This window comes from Aulostomus chinensis, chromosome 5 (genome assembly GCF_037954235.1).
Source record: "Aulostomus chinensis isolate RoL2024-O1b breed Wild chromosome 5, RoL_Achi_v1.0, whole genome shotgun sequence".
Classification (NCBI taxonomy): Eukaryota; Metazoa; Chordata; class Actinopteri; order Syngnathiformes; family Aulostomidae; genus Aulostomus; species Aulostomus chinensis.
The window spans coordinates 20253692-20275553 of NC_141324.1; the positions used below are offsets into that span (position 1 = coordinate 20253692).

General features: G+C 39.7%; 3 protein-coding genes across 5 annotated transcripts in view; 1 reads left to right on the forward strand and 2 right to left on the reverse strand.

Moving 5' to 3' along the window:
- obscnb (obscurin, cytoskeletal calmodulin and titin-interacting RhoGEF b) overlaps positions 1-1541 on the reverse strand; it is a 60175-nt gene extending 58634 nt beyond the window's left edge. For all 3 annotated transcript variants that reach the window (XM_086203775.1, XM_086203776.1, XM_086203774.1), the window contains exon 1: positions 1446-1541. The gene's annotated coding sequence lies outside the window, so the exon portion shown is untranslated. The remainder of the gene's footprint in view (positions 1-1445) is intronic.
- Positions 1542-4614: 3073 nt separating this feature from the next.
- Positions 4615-16181, reverse strand: atg9b (autophagy related 9B). Its single transcript, XM_086203786.1, has 14 exons — positions 15432-16181; positions 15225-15270; positions 14841-14903; positions 13839-14009; positions 12103-12244; positions 11191-11939; positions 10877-11030; positions 10519-10698; positions 10171-10416; positions 9820-10058; positions 9617-9710; positions 9222-9306; positions 8839-9008; positions 4615-8128 (listed from the first exon to the last, which is right to left on the reverse strand). The coding sequence occupies exons 1-13, from the start codon at positions 15538-15540 to the stop codon at positions 8857-8859; spliced, it is 2430 nt and encodes an 809-aa protein (XP_086059912.1). The 5' UTR covers positions 15541-16181; the 3' UTR covers positions 4615-8128; positions 8839-8856.
- A 168-nt stretch (positions 16182-16349) lies between these two features.
- Positions 16350-21724, forward strand: abcb8 (ATP-binding cassette, sub-family B (MDR/TAP), member 8). The gene is made up of 15 exons (XM_086203787.1): positions 16350-16548; positions 17228-17552; positions 17664-17819; positions 17915-18115; positions 18207-18368; positions 18845-18930; positions 19028-19125; positions 19239-19344; positions 19514-19547; positions 19640-19776; positions 19890-19984; positions 20054-20187; positions 20264-20411; positions 20496-20746; positions 20948-21724. Exons 1-15 carry the CDS (start codon positions 16448-16450, stop codon positions 21026-21028), a joined length of 2115 nt encoding a protein of 704 aa, XP_086059913.1. The 5' UTR covers positions 16350-16447; the 3' UTR covers positions 21029-21724.
- Positions 21725-21862: the final 138 nt, after the last annotated feature.

The following is a 21862-nucleotide window of genomic DNA, read 5'->3' on the forward strand; positions in this document are numbered from 1 at the left end:
AATAAATCATATGTAAGACTAAACAGGAAGAATAACCAATAAGCAAATGAGCAGGGTTTTGATAAGGGCTGAACAATAAATCAAAAGTGCATAATGGCTGAGTACAATATCCAAATCACAGGAGGCCATAGTCGCTAAAGGCAAATTGTACATCAAAAAGTATTCTAAATGAAGACTTGCGGCGCTGCAGGGCAATCCCAGCCTGCAAACAGCACTCTACAATTACAGATCAATCACTCAGGGTAATTATCTTAATATTAACTCTGCAATAGTGACTGATCTGTGAATCTCTCTGTCCATATTGTCTCAGCTTACTTGTCCACTTCTACATAATGTTATTTTGTAGAATTCCTTGCGTAAACCTTATAATTTTATGCTTATTTTGCACATTTTTTGTTCAGTGTTTGCCTTAACGCTGCATGTTTGTTTACCATCATTTACTATGTTTTGTTGCCCTATTTTTGCTGACCTTTGCTGCTGTAACACCTGAGATATCCCTGTCTGTGGGCCTAACACTGGATTATTTTACCTAGTTTGGCACAGATCCCCCAAAGAAAGCACATCATTGCCATTTCAATATGCCTTCGATGTCAAATGGGAACACATGAAGTTCCTTCTAATATTGTTGATCATTTTGTAATTACAGACAAAATAATCACAAAAACATTTTTAAATCTAGTTTGATTTGTTACAAATTACAAAGCATTTTACATTGCACCGCAAAACTATGTGTGTTTGTTTTTTTCACGCTTTGAAAATATTTAACGTTAAGAAAACAGACATAAATCCCAAGGTTAGATTGACATATTTATAGCTGGCACTGACAGTAAGTGTCAGTAACGGTATCCCTGTCATGGCTCCACAGACATTCTTCGATGTAAATACTTTAAACTTCACTCCATGCAGCCTGTTCAATACATTAATAAACAACAATACACGAATTCCCCTGTAAGAAGGTCAAATAGAGCAGATATGTGCCTTTCAAAGAGTGACATTCGCCAGCTTTGTCACCTCTGTCGCTTGAACGGAGTGTCCCAAAAATAACCTCAGCTGTCAGACCCCGTCTCTGTCTATTGCCATTTGTAGAAGCAAACTGGATATCAGCTGTTTGATAAAGCTTCCACTTCAGAAACGCTCTTCATTTCTGCTCATACAATGAGAACACGCCTTTTTAAAATAATCTTGGAAATTTACGCAAAAGGGTACTGTTTTGTGAAGCTGTGAAAATGGGAGCTACGTAGTTAAAATTAGCCTCACTGAAGCTCGGTAGCTAACAGCTAGCCTAACCCTTGCAGGTGCGGATGGACAGTAGCTTTTACACGTACATTTACACAGATATGACTTTAAGACAATACTGTACATCAGGTAAAGTTCACTGTATATTTATTCATTTCATATGTGATATTACATCTATTTATACTTTAGACCGAAAATTGCTTTTTCACCTTGAAAGTCTTCAGCCACTCAGGCAAAGAGTCATGTGGGCTTGGTCGCGAAGATTTCCTGGTTGGACACTCCAATATTTGTTTTTAAAAATCCCGCCAAAAAATGTCGTCTTTGTGCTTAAATATCCTGAAAATAGTTATGAATTCAGAGTGGTGGAACATCCCCCAGTCTCCTGCGGTGGGCGGTTGACTAGACTTATTTTTTCTTTCTTCTCCAGCCCAGCATCATGCCAGATAGCTGACGTGCCCACTTTGGCGCTGCCTCCTTTCCAAAATAGACTTGTCATTTACTGGGGAGATAGGAGACAGTCCGGCTCGGCCTGGCCTGGCCTGGCCTCTGCTGGACCGCACACTGCAGCAGGCTGCGAACTACTACTGCATCCATGTCATAAACAACTCTTTGACGATTCATACCAAAATGTTTTAGGCCTGCTTGTTTGCCAGATTTTAATTGCAGCACTTGCTTTTCTCCTGCTGTTGTTTACCTTCTTGCTATCAGGTGTGTGACTCTAAATTACTCTTGGAAAAGCCACAAAGTCTATTTGAAAGTCTAAGTATCTATTTGATTAATTGTACTTGTACAACTGTATTTTATGTTTAATTCATTTTGCAAAAGCTTGCTCTCACAGATTCATTTATTTGTTCATTAGAGTGTGGTACACTCAAGGGCCCAGCCTGCATGGGCTTATCAGACACTTCATATCTTACTTATTCTATGTATAAGACAGTTAAGAGGATGCAACTACAGCTTAAATAAACATGGTATTTCACTCTTGTCCCACAAATTAAATTTGCTACACGGGAAGTTCACTTTCTGAAGAAATAATCAGAGATCAAACTTGTTCTTCAAAGAGGTACCTGGGACAGTACAACATAAAATGTCTCTCATTTTTAGTATCTCCCAGGTCATCAGACAGAGTTTGTCATCCTCTAAGAATCCACGGACCCCACCTTTACCTACAGTACCTGCACAAATACTGTAGTAAGAACTAATGTAAACTCAGAAATAGAACCCACGATTTAAGTGGCTCTGCCTCACTGATGCTTTCCAACTCATGTGGAGTCAGATGTAGCTGAATATGAAGTTGATTTATATCACAAAGGAACCAGTTTGGCACAGCTGACCCTTGCGTGTTAGTGGCCAGACTTGATAGCTTGCAGTTTATCTGTGAGATAAGACAGTTGCTCCAAGGCCCCATTCTTCACCTGAGATAAACCAGCTGTTCTGATCTTGATGTTGAACCTGTTCATCCAGTCAGTGTCGTTATATTTTGTTCTCAACATCTTCGGGTGATTTGAAAGTCATCTAATGTCTAATTTTTCCCACATTTCTCACGGCTCCTCTGAGTTCCTAGTCAGCCTAATATCTATATAACGTTGATGTCACTATGTTGAGGCAATATTTGCATTGAGGGGCTGACAGATCTGTGGTGCACAATAATTTGGAAGGAATACTTTGTTACTCTAAATTAGTATCGTTTTTTTTTTAAATATATGAGCTTACTTGATCATCCAGTATTTGATGTACTTTTTACTTCTAATGGATCAAGGTGATGATCACGTGAAACCGTTTCCTCTACCTCGTTACATTTGCCCCAACTTGGAGCCAGGATTATTCCCTACACAAAATCATCTCTGATCAAAAGTTTAAAATGTGGAAATTCCACAATAATTCACCGCCTCTTGCACTTTTCTGATCGTCCTGTTACCTCGATGGCAATAAACATTTCAAGTGGCATTTGTGAACGTTACAAGAAAAATGTACTTTTCCTTTTCAATACATAGAGAAATTTGACAGGCCCAACTTAATGACTTATGCTCAAATAAATGCTGCAATGAGGAACTTTCACTGAAGTTCATCAAAGTGACAACCTAATTATGAATGTTCCTGACATTTGGTTCTTTTTCCAGTTTTGGACTAAGCTGTGAAGTTGAACCTGACTACGAGCTGGTGACACAATGTTTCCCACAACTCTGACAGCTGCTTTACTCATGTAGAGCATCAGAACCATTATTAAGTTATGACTTCATATTGTATAAAGGACTAAAATATATATGTATCTCTCACACATCTTCACCACAATGAATACGCTTTCCAGATAGAATTTTTGAAGTATTTTTCAATCCAAACTAGTCACATATATATATAAAACCTAGAAAGGAGAGATGGTTTATTTAACTCCTTTCATTCATTATTTGTCTTTCGTTCATTATTTTTCTCCCAGCCTTTCACTGTGGGATTTCCCCCCCACCCACCCCGTGTCCTTGACTGACAGCAACAGGTTGCCTGGACCTGATTTAAACCCCCCGAAACTCTAGCAGTCAGTAATCCGCTGTTGCCTCTGGCTTTATCTTGCTCTGGCTTCTGAGTTTGGTTTCCATGCTTCTGGCACTAAAGTGACTAAAATGAAAAAAAGGACAAATAATTTGGAAAAAAAAAAAAGTTTCTTTTCTGCTCAACAATCATGCAAAACTTTAACATATAAATCAGGAACATTGATTTAATAGTTAAGAGTTAAATTATTTTTTTTCTTTATTTTTTTTTGTCACCCAAGGTGACATCCCTTCAGTACTTACCTCTGTGATTGGTATTTTCAAAAAAAAAAAAGCTTTGGTATTCATCCTCCTGCTGAGCCTCAAACCTGCACATCACAACAGAGGATAATCGACAGGTAAACAGCGTCGGGCTACTGTATGTGTGAAGAAGTACTAATATTGCAAGAATGAAGTTTCATGTGATGGGACAATATGACAACATAGATGAAACCTATTCTCGCTAACACCTTCCACCTGACCTCTCAGCCATTTCAAATATAAGGTCACGGTCATATCACGTTGAGAGTGGGAAACACATGGCTGCTGCCTCAACAGTATTTACAGGGCTAATAGAGTGAGAAGAATGAGTCATACTGCACAGAACGAACACTAGATGGCGTAAATGTCTCCTGAATGGTCCAAAGAGAGCTAGAGGAGACTGGAGAGAAAGAAAATGGAAACATCATTAAATATTTATTTACAATATGGACAATATTATAAACAAGTTTGGACTCACATAGCATGTATCCACATGCATGTGTGAGCTGGGTGTGTGGATTCCCCAGCAAGAAACACTATACATGACAATTTGACTTGACAAAACAGGAAATATTGTATACAAACCAAAAGCTGAAGAAGACATGCATTTAAGTGGACACCATCCGACATTAAGTTGTGTCAAATTAATGTCTGTGAATTACAGTTACACATAGGTTGAGGTCTGGGACCTCCGAAGAACTGATAAATCTCAGGAGTCCAGAGACGACAAGATAAGATAATATACACGCCTTTCATGAAGCTATGTGCATTTTCCAGGCTTTCCCTCTTGCCATTTATTATTAAGGACCACGAATTAGCTCGTTATAAAATGGTTACAAGCCCTCGTCCAAATGTTCCCTTTATCAAAGAATATTTGGGTTGATGGTAGTCCAACTTTGTAATATAATCTCAGATTTCATCTAAACTGTTTTTTTTTTTTTGTATCAGGATCATTAAAACAGCTTATTGCGCTCCGCTAAAAACAGTTATTATACCTTTTATTAGCATGTTACGACAGTAAGTGGAATTTTAACAAATTCTCAACATTTAGACATTATGGTAGCAGGAAGTTTAACACTCATATTTTGGGGATTTATCAAATGTGACTTTTCCAGTACATCAAATAAACAATGATTTTACTGTGAAAGAAAAGGTCGCTGGTGTGGAACTGATCCAAACAGGCAAACTAATCACGTGAAAAGACGGAAAATTAAAATAGATTTTTATTTCAAATAAACATCACATAATCAATAACACGTGAAAGGATTAAATACACTCAAAATAAGATTTATTTGCTTTTCTACTCACTCACAGAAAACAACACGAGTAATGTAAAGCTGTGCCGAAAACAAGTTCTTTTGGCATGTTTAATTTTTCAGCTAGTGTTTTCTTAACTTGCACAAACAAAACCTATGCAACAAAACATGTCTTAAAACATATTCAACACTCCAGGATGAAAACTTAGCACCTTGTTCCAGTCGTTGTGATTGTTTGACTGGCGTGTAGTGGATATGAAACCCGGTGAGAATGAAGGGTTTGATGACAGAGACACGCTCCTGCTGCTTGACTTAGATACCACGATAAGAAGTTTGCTTTGAACAGACACAAGATTTCGATGTTTTTTTTGTTTTGTTTTTTAAAATCTTACAAGCCATATCCACACGTTCACTCCCACCCTGACCTTCGACCATGACTTGCTAAAAAAGAACACTGTACGTATTTGCTGACAGTAAATCTGATGATGGTTTACATGAAATGCTTCTATAAATACAAATCCTTAATACTAAGGCACTGCTTCAAATAAAATGACAACAATAACAGTGAGGTGTAACTGCAGAGATGGTCAAAAGAAATCAACTCCGCCACCCGAAGTTGAGCTCCAGTGTCTCTACAACTTGAGCTCACTGCATTTGTTGGATGCATCACAAAGAAACAGTGACTACAATACCCATGTAAGCCTATTTAACAGTGTGACATGGGCACACATGGTCACCTAGAGGGCAAACTTTTATTGATCAGAGGTAAGAACAACCTTAGATGATTGGCCACAGTGTTTCCAGGTGGTCTGCTGTGGACAACGGTAATACCATAGGTACTGATGCTTATATACAAACGATAAGAAGAGGTCAACTAGGGTGGAGACTGACTCAGTGTCCCTTTGAGACCTGCCCTTTCTAAAATGTAACTGATGCAAATATTATATTTATAATATATATTTATATATGTACACACATTTAAAAACAGATTATTTACTGTCAGTGCAAAAATTCTTGAGTTTTTTGTTTTTTTTTAGCATAATTATGCAGATGTGAAAACGCAGTCCTTCCACAGACAAATACACACTCGTGACGAAAAGTGGCATTATTTCTAACACGAAATGGAAAAGATGTATGTTTAAGCTCTGAAGTCTTGCATTCAAAGTGAAGACTATTTTACTATCCATGTGCAGAGTGACATTTAAAAATGTGTGAGCAATTTTTTTTGTGCACTGCACTGAGAAGCAAATGCAGTGCTGGCTTCCTATACGCATATATCACATTCAGTATCATGCAGCTGGGGGTCTTTTTGTCTTAATAAAAGAATACCATCAAAATTTTACAAAAATTAAAATCATTATTATTAAATTTGGGGGAGAAAGCTTTTTAATTAATCAAATAGATCATACATTTTGGAGATAGCAAATTATCTCACAAAATCTAAATAAATGATTTTTCCTTTTAAATAAATAATACGCTTAGACATCAATAAAATATCGGAGGGGATAGAGGGAATAAATAAATCTAAAGCTAACATGCTGACTGTGCAAACACTTCTCATGCTCTTTGAAAGAAAACAAAAAAGGAAAAAACCTTTTGTCATGTTCTCTTCAAACATTACATTGCAGAAAACCTGTGCACGCTCTGAAGTCAGCCCTTATGATTAAGTTCCACTTTTACATGAACTTTTTTTTAAGAAGATTTAATTTAAAGCAACACCACCCTGTTTTGTTCTAAAAAGGAAATATATTCTTTAGACTTAGTCTTTCTGGGACATCAATGCTTGACTTTTCTGACAAAGTAATAAAACAACAAAATGACCTGAATTCCATTTACACCTGCCATTAAAATCAAAATGCAGTTAAAAAGGTGCACCTGTACACCTCATAAAGAACTACTATGTATTTATATTTACACAAGAGTAAATACACCGCTGAGGTACTGACTGGGACATACGTTTTCTTCACTGCCACTGAGGTAATACGGAAAACTAGGATTTAAATATAGAAGTTAAGGCATAACGCAGACATTGTGTCCAGCTTAAATAGAATTAAAACACACCTTCGTTCTGCATTTGGTTTTGATGACAAGTGTATTTGGGATCCGTGAGTTCAGTCCAGTTCTTTTCTTAAAAGGAATAGTGTGGTCTTCATACAACAGCTGTAGAATATTAATACTGAGTAAATCTGTATTTAGGCCCACTAACACGGACAGCATGTGCATATCTATTTTAAAGACACTGATCTTTTCCCAAAGAACAAACGCTGTTTTAGTAGTGGCTTCTGTACAATTGGGCTTCTTTTCACATCAATACTTGGTGTATGTTTTAGGATTAGATCCAATAGTAAAAATGTGGACTTTTCCAGGATAAGTAAGTGTATTTACAAATCACACGGGTCAAACAGCACAACTTATGTAGTGATTTTTTTTTTTTGTAAGATCATAATTGTTCAGGTAGCTATGATGCAGCCCAATATTCTGTGAAAAACTGCAGACTGTGAAACCTTGTGATGTACAAATACTTCAGTTGTGCTCACAGGGGCACAGCAGATGCCGTAATGAGCCTTTTGCATTAACGTCACACAATGATCTTGTGAATACTTTGTCAAGTTAAACACAGTTTGTCTGTACAAGTTTATGATTAAATCAGGATTAGACAGACGGAAGACGTATGGTTTCCCTGATGCCATAGTCTGCCTGGTGTGACAGGATGAGGTGGAGGAGCGGAGACAGTGGTTATCTAAAGAGAACCTCTCACAACAAACATGAAGGAAGTTTTAAAGGTCCATGCTTAATTCTCCATGACGATCATCTAAGGCCACAATGTTCATTGATGAAAGTAAAATGTAAACACTATAAAAAAAAAGAGAGGAGAATTAACATGAAATGTATCAGGTTAAAGGCCATTATTGTTAAGTTCAATCAAGTATACCCAGCTGCAGCTTGGGGGATGGGGCAGGGCTACGCATGAGGCAGGGCTACATGTGGCTAGCTGATGTCAACAAAGGCTAGTCCACTCCTTATAGATGCTAAGACACAACGAGAAAAAAATTCTCTGCAATCAGGTTCTTCTCTAAAATTTGCTAACACGGTCATAACAGGCAAATAAAAAGGCTAACAGATGCTAACACTAAAAACACAAGAAACACACAGCTAACAGTTGCTTACACATGGCAAGAAGATGCTAACACACTGACAACAGAAGCTAATGAGCAGCTGAAAGATGCTAACACAGTCAATAGTAAGCTCTTGTTTGTTTGACTTAAAACAAACACTTTTTTAAAGGTTTGCTAATGACTTAGGTTACTATTTCCTTAAGAATAATCCATGTTCATGAGATGTGACATCATAAACACACTTTTTAAGATAGGTGTCTTCACTATGTCATTTTGTCAGTGTAATCATAGATGTAGCTCCAGGTGTAACCGCTCCTAGGTGTAGCCCCGCCTCGCTCTCAAGACTGCAGCCAGCATCTTCTTCGCTCAACAAAACATACTAAGAATCCAGAACCACATAGTAGAAACCACAGTGTCATCTTACAGAATTAAAAATAAAACATGTACCTTATGTCATAAGGCACATCAACAACTACTCCCAGTGCCCTGTTTTGGAGTAGATCCACTGGTAATCTCCTGATCATCTTCATTCTCCTCCTCTTCCTCTTGCCAACCACCAAGTTGGATTGGGTTGGGCATAGAAACTGTAGAACTTAGACCACTATGGGCCTGGAAACCTAGCGATACAATAGAACAGGCATAGTCTTGTTAACACACAATCCTATTTGTTTTTAGGGTGGTATTAATGTTGCTGAAGTAATTTGAAGTCCTTTTCCTTTGATTCGATGGCGATATTAAGAATAACCATGGCTGCTGCCTAACTGCATTCAATTGCATTTAACAAACAGAGCTTCTCACTCAAAAATTCTGACTGTCCGTCTTCAACCTACCAGTGTTTGTATGTAGTTCTCTCATCGGTACTGGGTTCTGCCATGGCCCTGAAGTTCTCTGTGGATGGGAGGTCTGCTGGTGGAGCTGGAGAGTGAGGAGGTTGTCAGAAAAGGACATGATCCTCTAAAAAGGTATGCCTCTATGCGATGTAGCACATCTATCATTTGAGGAGGATAGATACACCAATTGTTCAAGAAGAAGAGTTTTAAAGTATTTTTTACAATAAAAATTGTTCATCACAAAATTCTTTGTTGTTAACTTAAAGTCAAGCTGACTGCAGAAGATCTTATATTTTCTCAGTTTAAATATCCCAAGCACAAAACAGGAAAACAAAAAAGAGAGTTATGAAGTCACTGACAATGCCAGAGGCCATGATTTATAATCAGGAAATTACCTCATGCATGTAAATGGCGTGGAGGCTCATCTCTGCTGAGGCAAACTCTGAGTGCAGTGCATTGCTCCGTAGACGACAATCACTGTTCGACATACTGAAATCCACATAAAAACATGTTCGCTGATGACAAATCTTTGCATGTATTTCTCTCAACACACAGAAATCCATTTGACTTATATAAGAAAGAAATGTCTGATAAAGACCTGTCCATGACAGTGCGATCGCTACGGTACATGGTGCTCTCAGGGTGAAGCGAAGAGGGCAGGAGGCTGTGAGAGCGGCCACGGCTGCTGTGTGCGAGCTGAGAGGTGGACAAAGAGGCCAGGACACTGGCAGCAGCAGAAGCAGCAGTGCTCGGTGGGATAAAGCGATGGTCTCGCCCTTGAAGTCCAGATGCTGTTAGAATGGGGTGTGCCAGGACGCTAGCCAACAGATTGTCCGGCTGGAAACGAAAGACGTCATAGCAATTTTGTAAACATATTTACAGTGACACCAGGGAGTTAGGAATCTCTCCAGTAAATGTAGCTCAATGGTAAGAGCCACAGGTATCTTACCCCAGGGGTAGACTCATTGGACTGCAGTGAAGTGCAGAGAGGTGCTTCAGAGAGGAGCAGCTGTGTTGAGGGGCCGCCTTGTGCATCGTGCTGCACCTTCTCCTTCAGATGGCTGATGAACACTGAGCTCTCCTGTGGTGGCTGCCAGCGTGGGTTCTTAATGGTGAAATGCATGAGTGACAACTCTGTCTTGCCATTCTCAGCTTGTTGGTATATGGAAGCCTCCGTTTGGCCCTCTGACATCCACTGCAATAAAAGAAGTTACATTGTCTCAACTCCAAAGTTAAAATTGTTTTAAACATCAGTGGGTTTGACTCTCCTCCGTCTCCTCATCAAAACAATCCTTACCGTTGGGTTTCCATGGCGTCTGATGTCCATCTGTGCGAAGGAACATATGTCTCCAACTCCAACCACCTCCACAGTAAAGTTTCTGAAGAAGTCAATAATCTCCAGAGACTTGTTCCTCAAAACAAAGATGAGAATGAAGGGTGTGACGATAGGACTGAGCAACTCCTCCAAGATGAACACCTGATAAGAACAGAAAACATTTATAGCACATTCTAAAAAATTACAATGTTTCATCTTTATCATGAAAAAGATTATCAAGTGGCACTACATCAATAAACGAAACTCCTTTATCGTATTCATTACTTTTCTTTCACTGTGACAAATGTGAGCCTATTCACTAAGGTGGTGTCTTCCTCACCGCCTTGTACTGGAACAACTGTGCCACCTCATCTCTGGTCTCGCTCTTGTTCGCGCTGCCCCTCCAGTGGTCAGGCATGTAGTGAATGTGCGCCAGCATGCACTGCAGCAGCTGTTCTGGACACCAAACCATGTGCTCATCTGGGATGAAGGACCTGGTGTAGGGCAAATTAAAAACATGGCCATTTTAAAGCAGCACTATTATACCTGTTAGGAGAAGAAATCAAGGGGGATATTCATGGACAAGGTTTGTTTGAAAAGCTGTGGTTGATTAAGAATGCCTTTTAAGTACTGCGTGGTCTCCTTAGGGCTCACCTGGTGATTGTAATAACCACCCCCAGCACAGTGATAGCAGTCAGAATGTGTTGTACTGTCAGAACGTCTTCATCATAGACAGTCAGTGCGATGAGCACAGCCAACACTGAGCCAGAGAAGAAGGCAATGTTTTTAGCAAGCACAGTCAGCAGTGGTGATGTAAAGGAGTTCATGTATTTGGATGTGGGTTTGTAGCCCCGGCCGAGGCGTCCATGCAGCTCATGGTCCAGCTCATTGAAGTGACGCAGGTACAAACGACCGTAGAGTGACCAGCGACGTGCCCCCAGGCTGCCGGGTTCTCTGCGAATCACTTCAGTGTAGCTGAAGAAGGCGTAGAGCACCTGCCACACCAGGATGAAGGGACACAGCAGCAAATTGGCCAAACCCATGAGCAGGATGACTCTGCTAAGCTGCTGGGCAAGCTCTAATCGATTTCCACTGCGCTTGTATTTAGGGTGTAGGTTCCACTTGTTCTGAAATAGAGAGCCAGGACCCCAGAAGAGGATGAGCTCAAAGTTGTACTTCAGGCCCTGTGTGAGGAAAACCACATTACCCAGCAGGGGGAGCTGCAGCTGCACTGGCAGCAGTGACTTGTTTATCATGGCAACCATGTAGTTCTTGAATCGCAGGATGCGGTGATAGATGTCAAGTTCTGTTAGCTCTTTCTTATGTATGCACATTTGCTGCTCTCGCTGCAGGCTGATGAGCCGGTCCTGGACTTCCTGCCAGGTGAAGTTGCATAGTTCATCCTGGGACAAGGAGGCAATAAACAGGGCTTAAACTGACTAATAAAGTAATTTCAACAAGTAACACAATCTGGAAATTGTCATTTTATCTCTTCTTGGCAATAAAAGAAAGATATCTATAAAGATACATGCTGTAGGAATAATCATTCCAGGTGTAGAATTTTACCATTCTGATCTTCAGTGCTTTGATGTAGAACTGCCTGATCTCCCAGTAGCTCAGAACATTGCAAAAAACTTTAATGAGTCGATAGATCCAGAAGATGGCAGCCATGATGAGAAGGAATATGATCCAGCTGTTTTCTTGGATCCTGAATCACAACAAAGTATGGAAAGATAAGCCAACAAGATAATACAGTGATTAAAAATAGATGGCAACACTGAAATCTGAGAGTCAAAATTACTAAATTTTATATCTACCATGGAAAAGAAACACAGTTACAACATTGAAAAATAACATTCATGACTTCAAACACGATAGACAGATGAGTAATGTCCTTGTCGGTGCATGTTGTAACCTACTAAACTGACACTGAGCTTCTGTTTACATGTTATGCCTAGATTTTCTTCCTCCTTCATTCTATAATTAAGGAAGCTTCTGAGTATTCGCTGTCACAGCTCAGAACACTCTGGGCTTCTGGAAACTCGACTTAAACAAACACCAGCCAAAACAGACCAACTGTTGATGCTCTCATTCTTACATCATTGCAACTTTAATAAATAAAATATCATCATGTTTCAAACAAGCATGTGGCCTTAAAAGGGAAATCGCAGAGGCAGGGTATGAGGAAGGTGGTGAGGTCCAAGCCTGTGGGACATGATGATCCCAAAGTCTAGTGCCAAGCAATTTTACGTCACTAGCTTTGATGTGAATGACTAGTGTGGCCGAGTCAGGCACAGGAACAAATTGATGAGAGGCCTATTAGACTAGCTGGAGAGAACAAGCAGAGGCTAAGCTACTCTGGGATAAAAATATGACAACATTTGGTGTGTGGGGCGGTCTCTGCTCCTTGTAGCCTGCAAGTGAAGTGTCAGGCGGTTGTCAGGTTGCTGGCCCAGCCGAAGTGTCAGTTTTACCTCACAGAGGATATCAATTACATTAACGTGTTCCTTTGAGCCAGTCTGCACCCAGTACACAAATACCTTCCCTCCAAGTAATCATCACTTGCAAGGATGTTGCAACTTGTAAGCCAAGCTCAAGTTGAAACACATAGAACACCACTTAACAGAAATGATATTTAACAAATGCAACCTCCTACGCCTGCTGACAACACTCCCCATTAAGACTTTTTCCCCAGTATGAATAAAACAAGGATAATAATAAGACCACATCTCATATTTTGCATGTATGTAAAAGTTGTCTTGAGGGACGAGGCCACTAAGGTATGCCAACAATTGTTTTTAAGTGTTGGAGATCATATATCAGGTTGTGTAAAAGACTGCATAATCACTGCTTCAGCATGCTGAAAGTTAGTAAAATAGCTTCGAGTCATCTTTAGCATAAGTAACAAGAGTAAAATTCCCATAATCTTTTAGTGAAAAGCGAGAGTTCTGTCTAAAAAGGCTGCATATTCCTACCCTGTGACTATATCTTGGAGTATGAACTCATCTGACACCCTCTTATAAGAAATTAAGTCTTGAAGTCTGATTACAACTGTATTACGCCAGACAAATTAAATCCCTCTAAAGGCCTCTCTCTAAAAAGACTAATAATATCCCCAACCACGTCACGTGTGCTTGAGAACAAAGTTACTAATCAAAGCAGATGAAATGAGAGGACAGGCACATCGGTCCATCTGACTTTTCCAATTACTCACTTTGACTTTCCCACTTATTTCACCACTACAGGAAAAGAAGTGATTCTCACACAACCTCTCCACATAAATACATAAAAAAAACAATTACCTCTGAGTGCACTGCTCACTAGGTAAGATGGCATCTGGGATCATGACCTTGCTCCTGTCCAAAGGATTCTGACCCGGTCCAGTGTGATTGACCGCTCGATTGGCAAACAGGATATCATACTCCACGCAGTTGACAAGGAAGGTTGTGAATGTGACAACAAATAAAAACTGACTGTTGGGATGAGATGAAAAGAAAAAAAAAAGATTAATTTTGATGCTTTTTTGGACCATAAACATATAACAGAAAAAAGTCAAGCTACATGATAATAAACTACACACTGGGGCCAGATTCTAATGAACACCAGAGCAAGACCTAATAATAGAGATGACCTACTGGCATGATAGCAGCAGAAATTTGCTCAGGCAACAGAAACAGATAATAAACAGTATTCTGCACATTGACCTGGAGGGGTGATTTTAGTTAAACATGAAAGTCAAAGCAACAAAAATACTGCAATAAATGGGGAAATGATTTCATAAGAGATTCATGTGCATCTGTTGTTGAAATCGACAGAGCTAGTTGAGCTTGTTTATGATGTAGCCTGAGGCATTTTAAACTGTCATAACAACATGAAAATTTATGAGCAGCATGAATTAGTCTCACTGAAAACCAGCATCCTGTTGTTAGACCCGCAAACTCACCTCAACCAAACATTTTAATTAAAGACCCATACTCACTTGCTAATTAAACTGCACCTGATTAGAATACATGCAGCTTAAAACCAAAGTCTAGCAGTTCATCCTCAAAATGATTTGTGTGAATTGGGGCTGACAAAGTATTAGAAATCTCTTAGTGTAAACCAGCAGAGTTCATTAGCACCACTTATTAACATCTCACTCAAAAAGATTCAATGCAATCTACATCCTCATGAAGGGAGGGTGTATTGCAGGGCTGATATACAATACTGCATTAATGCTTTCTAACGGTACCTCATAAATTGGACCTAGATATCATGATGTTTGGAAGGTATCTGAACACTGTGTTTAACAACTTGATACTTACACAAGTTCAAAGAATTCTGAGAGCATCATACAGGCAAAGCCACATTTCTGATGAAAATGATAGATGTGGACATTGTGGTTAAGGAAGACATGGAGGCAGTAGGATTAAATATAGTCATTAAACATGAGGTTACACTTAGCAGTCACTGCTCGTACTCAAATAACACATGGACTATCTTCAGTACTTCACATTACTTGTTAAATACAAGCTTTACAAGACAATCCACTTTCCCATTGACCTTGTGAAACCACAAAGTAACACAGTTTAAAGATACTAATCTAGACTCATCTGTAAAAACATGGCAGGTTGCCAGTCAAATACAATGACAGTAAACGGTCACAGAGCTGCTGTTCCACCCATTAAATTATTGCTGCGAGAAAGGATATTCTTGTGAAGAAATTATCCAGGTTCTTTATGTGGTGCCATGAATCTGTAAAAGAAAAGGAATACATGAGATGGTAAGAAACCCCAAATATTTTTGACCCACTTACATCATTTTGTACCACCTCTAAGTACTGACAAGATACAGGACTCTCAAGATGCAGTTAGTCATTTTTAATAAAGACTACTTGCACTTCATAACATGTTTACCTTTCAGGCCTTCAGGCACATGAACCAGCAAATCCTCCTCCCCTGGTGGTGAGTCCTCCTCAAAGTCCTCAATTCTTTGATACTCCTGGTAAGCTTCAAAGTTGGCCATTGTTCTTCACATTCTTAAAATAACTACCTACTGACAAGCAACTTTAGATAATACTGTACGAGACAAACGCAGAGTCACAACCTCGGCTACATTCTGTAGCTAGCGACTCAGAAGTTCAAATAAGGGGAACGTTCGCTACAGCTAACATTAGCTTGCTAACTCGTTATTCTAGCGGCCAGCGCTTGTAAAACCTTATGCCACCATGGTAACTGGTGATGTATATACTCAAATTAAGTAGACGAACACTCGGTCGGTTGAAAAAATATGTAGATAGAGAGGCGTTTAAATCACTACCCAAACCAAATGTATGGTGGCTGGCTAGCCTGTGAATGATTCAGCCACTCGTACAGTCAGGGTGACACGGTTTGTTTTGTTCGCGACTTGGTCTGTCCATCTGCGGATCCTGAACTCCTTTCGTCTTTGCTTCAAGTCCAGTCGTGAATAGCGCCCCTTCAAAAACTTACAGCTGTGTCTTCATTATATTGCGAAGCGATTCAGTCAGTCCCGATGGTGGGTAGTTGGTTTCCAAAAATACACCATCCCGTGTGGGTCCACTGTTTTTGTCTTTCACAAACAAATGTCAATATTACGTCTTTTGCGTCACTCCAGTTTTGGCCTTAACGTCACTTCCGCTACCCTTTGTAGTTTTCGAAATTTTTACCTGAAAAAGGTCACTTTTTTCCGGCTTTGGTTCAGATTGCAGCCCAAATATTCCGAAACGTTTCTATTTACAGCATATTGTATTATAATATGGCATACCACCGCCAAAAACAATAAAGTATAGAGAAAAAAAATCCGGTATGGCCACAGAATTGCATTCTGGGTCAGTACAATATGGCGGTCGGCCGGTTTGCTGGATTACTTAAAAGCTAATTACTTTAGTGACATTAAAAAAATTAAAATAATCATGTTGTTACACTGGTGTAGAGCAAGCATTACCGCACCGGTGCGGTCAATGCCATTACACCTGAGATGCAATAAATCTGCAGCTTTGTGGAAACACTCACGGTACGGTAACGTGACCCCTGTAAATGAGCTAGTTTAGCTAATGATAGCCCACTGGTGTCTGCCCTCTCAACCAGGTACGCTTAGTCGAGTAACGCTGACTGGTGTGTCCCACTTTGATCATCCAGACAGCAAATGTTGTCATTCTTCAGTAGTGCGATGTATGTGTGTAGAGAGTAGCAGCAATACTGAATTTAAGTCCTTAAATTTTGTAGCTTTAATCCAGAGTTGAAACAGCTGATCAGTTGTTCAGTGATCGACTTTACGTTCTTATTTCCATGTTTGATTTGGTTCAACTGTCTATAAAAAGACTTAACATATAATATCATGTAGCGTTTCTTTAACCTCAGAGTGGAACACCAATTTGACATAAAAAGTCACCATCTGAACTTTTACATTTGGAATTTTGATCATTTTGATTGCTTATTAATAGAAATGTCCTTTATTTCTTGCTTCTTGCTGCTTGTCCTATTTTAGGATTTGCTGCCTTTTTGTGTATTGAGTGCATTTAATTTTTGGGACAAAATTACACTATCAGCTCTTCCTAGTGTAGCTTCAGAGTAAGAAGCTATTTCGATTAAAAATGACCATTTCTAGTTGCATCATACCTGCAGAGCTGTTTACTTTTCACAGCATAAGTGACTGCATGTGCTTTAATTTTCTCTTTTTCATATTTATCCAGGTTGTACACATCTTCAGTATCTAATGCATCATCACAACAGCACAGTAATGCTGTCAGTCGCATCTGGAGCCTCGTACGGAGAGCCGCCCGCCAGTCCACCTCCCGAATGTCCGAATCCCCAGGAGTGTCCCTGAAGTTCATCTTGGCACCAGCAGTGCTCACTGTCTCTGGGCGTCTGTTTTGCTGTGTTGCGCACTGCGAGGCAGATGTGAACAACAACACCCCAGTGAAGACAGTAGCCAGCAATCCTGTGCCTGAATTCAAATGGCACATCCTATGGGAGTTTGTGAAACCTCAGCTGTTTGCTCTTATCAGTGCTGTTGTGGTAAGCTTGAATCAGTTCATTTCAATGTCATGGCTTCAGCTCAACGTGTGACATTTAGGGTGCTGTGGAAGCGATTATGCTGATGAACTGAACTGATTGTTTTCTTTTCAGCTTGCTTTTGCTGCAGCTATCTTGAATATTCAAATCCCCTTGATGCTCGGGGATTTGGTGAATGTTGTGGCACGTTACCTGAGGGAACACACTGGGAATTATGTCAGTGAGATACGGGGTCCTGCTTTGAAATTGCTTGGATTGTATGGCATCCAAGTATGTGAGAAACCTTTTCTATTTATGCTCAGTTTATCATACCATTGCTTTACCCTTAAAATAATGTCATTAACCACCTCCTACTGTATGTACAGGGCCTGTTGACCAGTGGCTACATTATCCTGCTGTCAAGGGTGGGGGAGAGAGTAGCTGCAGACATGAGGAAAACCCTCTTTGCCTCCTTACTGAGGCAAGACGTGGCTTTCTATGATGCTAATAAAACTGGTCAGCTGGTGAACCGTCTGACTGCTGACATTCAGGAGTTCAAGTCATCCTTTAAGTTGGTCATCTCTCAGGTAGAAGCACATACACGTTCCAGCACTCCTAGCATGGTGCAATTTTTGTATTAGGATGATTATATTCCGGCTTTGTCACTCATATTTGCAGGGGCTGCGGAGTATTACACAGACAGTTGGATGTTTCGTGTCCCTGTACTTCATCTCTCCCAAACTCACCGGTCTGACAGTGGTCGTCCTTCCCTGTCTAGTGGGAGCGGGGGCTTTCATCGGCTCATTCCTACGCAAACTTTCCCGTTTGGCTCAAGAGCAGGTAATGTGGTATTATCATTAACCCTTTTACGACAATATGTGAATTACACACTGCCATGAAAACAACCTTTTCTAATGATCAGATTAAGACACGTGTTGTATTCCCATTTCATTATTGAAGTGTTTTGTAGACATCTGTACCCTGTAATCACACTTTGAAGCACTATTAGAGATTTCACAGCATTTTGTGACAGCCATCAGTCAGTCTTCTTTATGCTGTGTAGTCCAGCCTCCAGGGAGTCTTACAAACTAAACTCTTAAGTGCAGTATTTTGCATAATTGGCAAGAAAAGATTAAAACTGTACCACAGTCACAATGTGATAGAAAAGGTTGCAGGTGAATTCTGAAAAGAAATGCTTGACACTGAAATTTAGGGATGTAATGGGGTTGGGCATCATGATTTTACTCTGAAGTCTGTAATTTTTTGTTTTTTTTCCAGTTGCGTGTGTTTAATATGAATTTTGTGTTTAATTCAAGGTGGCAAAAGCAACAGGAGTGGCAGATGAGGCTCTTGGAAATGTACGTACAGTGAAAGCTTTTGCTATGGAGGAGCGGGAGCTACAGTAAGAAGGAGTACATTAAGATGAACTCATAGTTTCAGTAGTATTAGAGACACACTCGACAGAACGTTAAATATATTAACCATTTCCTTTTGCCCAGATTATATTCATACGAAGTCGACAGATCGTGCGAAATGAATGAAAATCTTGGTGCAGGAATCGCAATCTTCCAAGGACTCTCCAATGTCGCCTTGAATTGTTAGTATTTTCGTTGTAATAATTAAAAAGTTGTTGAGTTAATTGTTACCCCAGGATGCGTAGTAAGGTAACATTTTGGTTTTTATTTGTGTGTGTGTGGTTTTTTTTTTCAGGCATTGTTCTGGGAACTATTTTTGCTGGAGGGACTTTAATTTCTAGCAGTGAAATGTCCCCTGGAGACCTCATGTCTTTCTTGGTTGCCTCCCAGACAGTTCAGAGGTAAAAAGATATGAATATTCCTGTATCACATTTTAGAATTAACAGATTACATTGATTGCCACATCAGGTATTAAAGGGCCAACAACCCATATGTTGCTCCAGGTCTAAATGGGTTATATAAAAACTATTTTTGAGTTTAGTTCATAACTAATGCGTCTTGTATTTTCAGGTCTTTAGCTAGTATATCTATTCTCTTTGGACAGGTAAGTTAAAGTCTTGTGAAAGATTTGTTGTAGTGATGACAACAAAAAGTGTAGGATTGTATGTGATTGTATTGTGTGTGTCTTCTCCGCAGATGGTGAGAGGAATAAGTGCGGGGGCTCGGGTATTTGAGTATCTGGCCTTGAAGCCTTCCATCCCACTTGCTGGAGGAGGACGCATCCCTTACCACTCCATGACAGGACGGGTTGATTTTATGAATATCTCTTTCAGGTTGGAACCTTCAAATTGGAACCAAAGCAGATTCCACTTAACTTCTAGACATGGAATGAATAGAGATATCAAAGAATACGATCTGGTGATTTATTTTTTTCTTTAATTCATAGCTATCCGACCAGACCGGGCCATCAAATCTTGAAGAAGTTCAACTTAACCCTGCCACCTGGCAAAACTGTAGCCATTGTTGGAGAATCTGGAGGAGGTAACGATCCCGATGAAGTCATATGAGTTTTAATGTAAGAGTGAGTCTATAAATTATAATATACTTTAGGAAAGTCCACAGTAGCATCCTTGCTGGAGCGTTTCTATGACCCGAGTAGCGGCGTAATAATGTTGGACGGACTCGACATACGAACACTTGACCTCTCCTGGCTCAGGGGACAAGTTATTGGATTTATCAATCAGGTAATGCTTTTTTTTTTTATGTTAATAGTTGTCATGTGTAACTGTTGTTTTCAGTATATTTTCTGTTCCTCTACAGGAGCCAGTTTTGTTTGGATCATCTGTCATGGAGAACATCCGCTTTGGGAAACCTGAGGCCACTGATGCTGAGGTCATTAACGCGGCCAAGCAAGCCAATGCTCACCACTTCATTACAAGTTTCCCAGATGGCTATAACACAGTGGTTGGTATGTGCTCTCATTAAGGCTTTTGTGTAGATTAAAAAAATAATGGGCCTTTTAAATATTAAACCCTATATGTTGAAATCCTAGGTGAGCGAGGTACAACGTTATCAGGCGGACAAAAACAGCGTATTGCCATCGCCCGCGCCTTGATCAAGAACCCCAGCATCCTGGTGCTGGATGAAGCCACCAGCGCCTTGGATGCTGAATCGGAGCGCGTGGTGCAGGAAGCTCTGGACAGGGCCACAAGGGGTCGTACTGTGCTTATCATTGCCCACCGGCTGAGCACCATTCAAGGGGCTGACCTCATCTGTGTCATGAGCAATGGCCGCATTGTGGAGGTAAGATAGGAGAGTTCAGAGATACAGAGAGCTCTTATCACACATTACATGTCTCGCCTGATTAATTAGACTCTTGTGAGTTAAGAGGAGAGAACTGGCTGAATTCATTGTGAATTATTCATACAGATACACGAGGTGCCTTTATCTCACCGTATTGAACGTTTTGTAATTAAATGTAACAACTTGCTGTTTCCGTTTAAGGCTGGGACGCACATTGAATTGCTGGGAAAAGGAGGACTTTACTCTGACCTGATCCGCAGACAAAGAGCCGAGGGGCAGTAACAAACGTCGCTAAACGTGCTTACTGTAGATCTACAATGAGCGGTAGAATTGATTTTGAAATGTACATGGACAGATGAGTTATATAAAACATTTGGTATAAATATATGAATGTATATAAAGGGACCACTTGACTCAGCCTGTGAAGAAATAGTCAACTGTTCTGTACAGTCTTAAAGAATTTGATAAAATGTTTTATCCAGTTAAGAAAATAAATTATTATGATAGAAATAACATGTTTTGATGAGAGTGTGCTGTATTTTTGTTGTTTATGTCAGAGGGCTGGACAAAGTACTCAATGAACCTGGCTAATGAGTATTTTTATGGTTTATTTACAGTTTCTTGCAGTGACATCATGTAAAACTACATACTTTGGGGACAAAAATGAACAATGCTGCTTCAGTTGCTCCTCACAACCATCCTCACTCCATTTAGAAATAATTCTGTGAATTTTTGTATCAGTGGTTTAAAGCAATTAAAAATGTTGATAAGATCAATGCACAGATAATGACTATTGTTTACCAGCTTGTACCAGACATCTGTCTACCTTTTGTATTTTGTTTTTAGAAGCTTCTAACATTTTTTAGTGACTTCTATCATTTAAATCCTTTCTGACATTCAATCCTCAGTCATTCATGAAAACGGAACTCACATTTTCACACCTCCCAAAAATGATCAACACTGTAAATTATTTCATATTATTTTACCTTTTTATTTTTTGCTAGAAGAGTCAGCGATGATGAATATTAAGCCGCCATGCTTGTTTATATCTTGTAAATCTTATTTGTGAAGATTTTAATGGTTAAAAACAAGGTCTACATCGAATGTCTTCCTCGC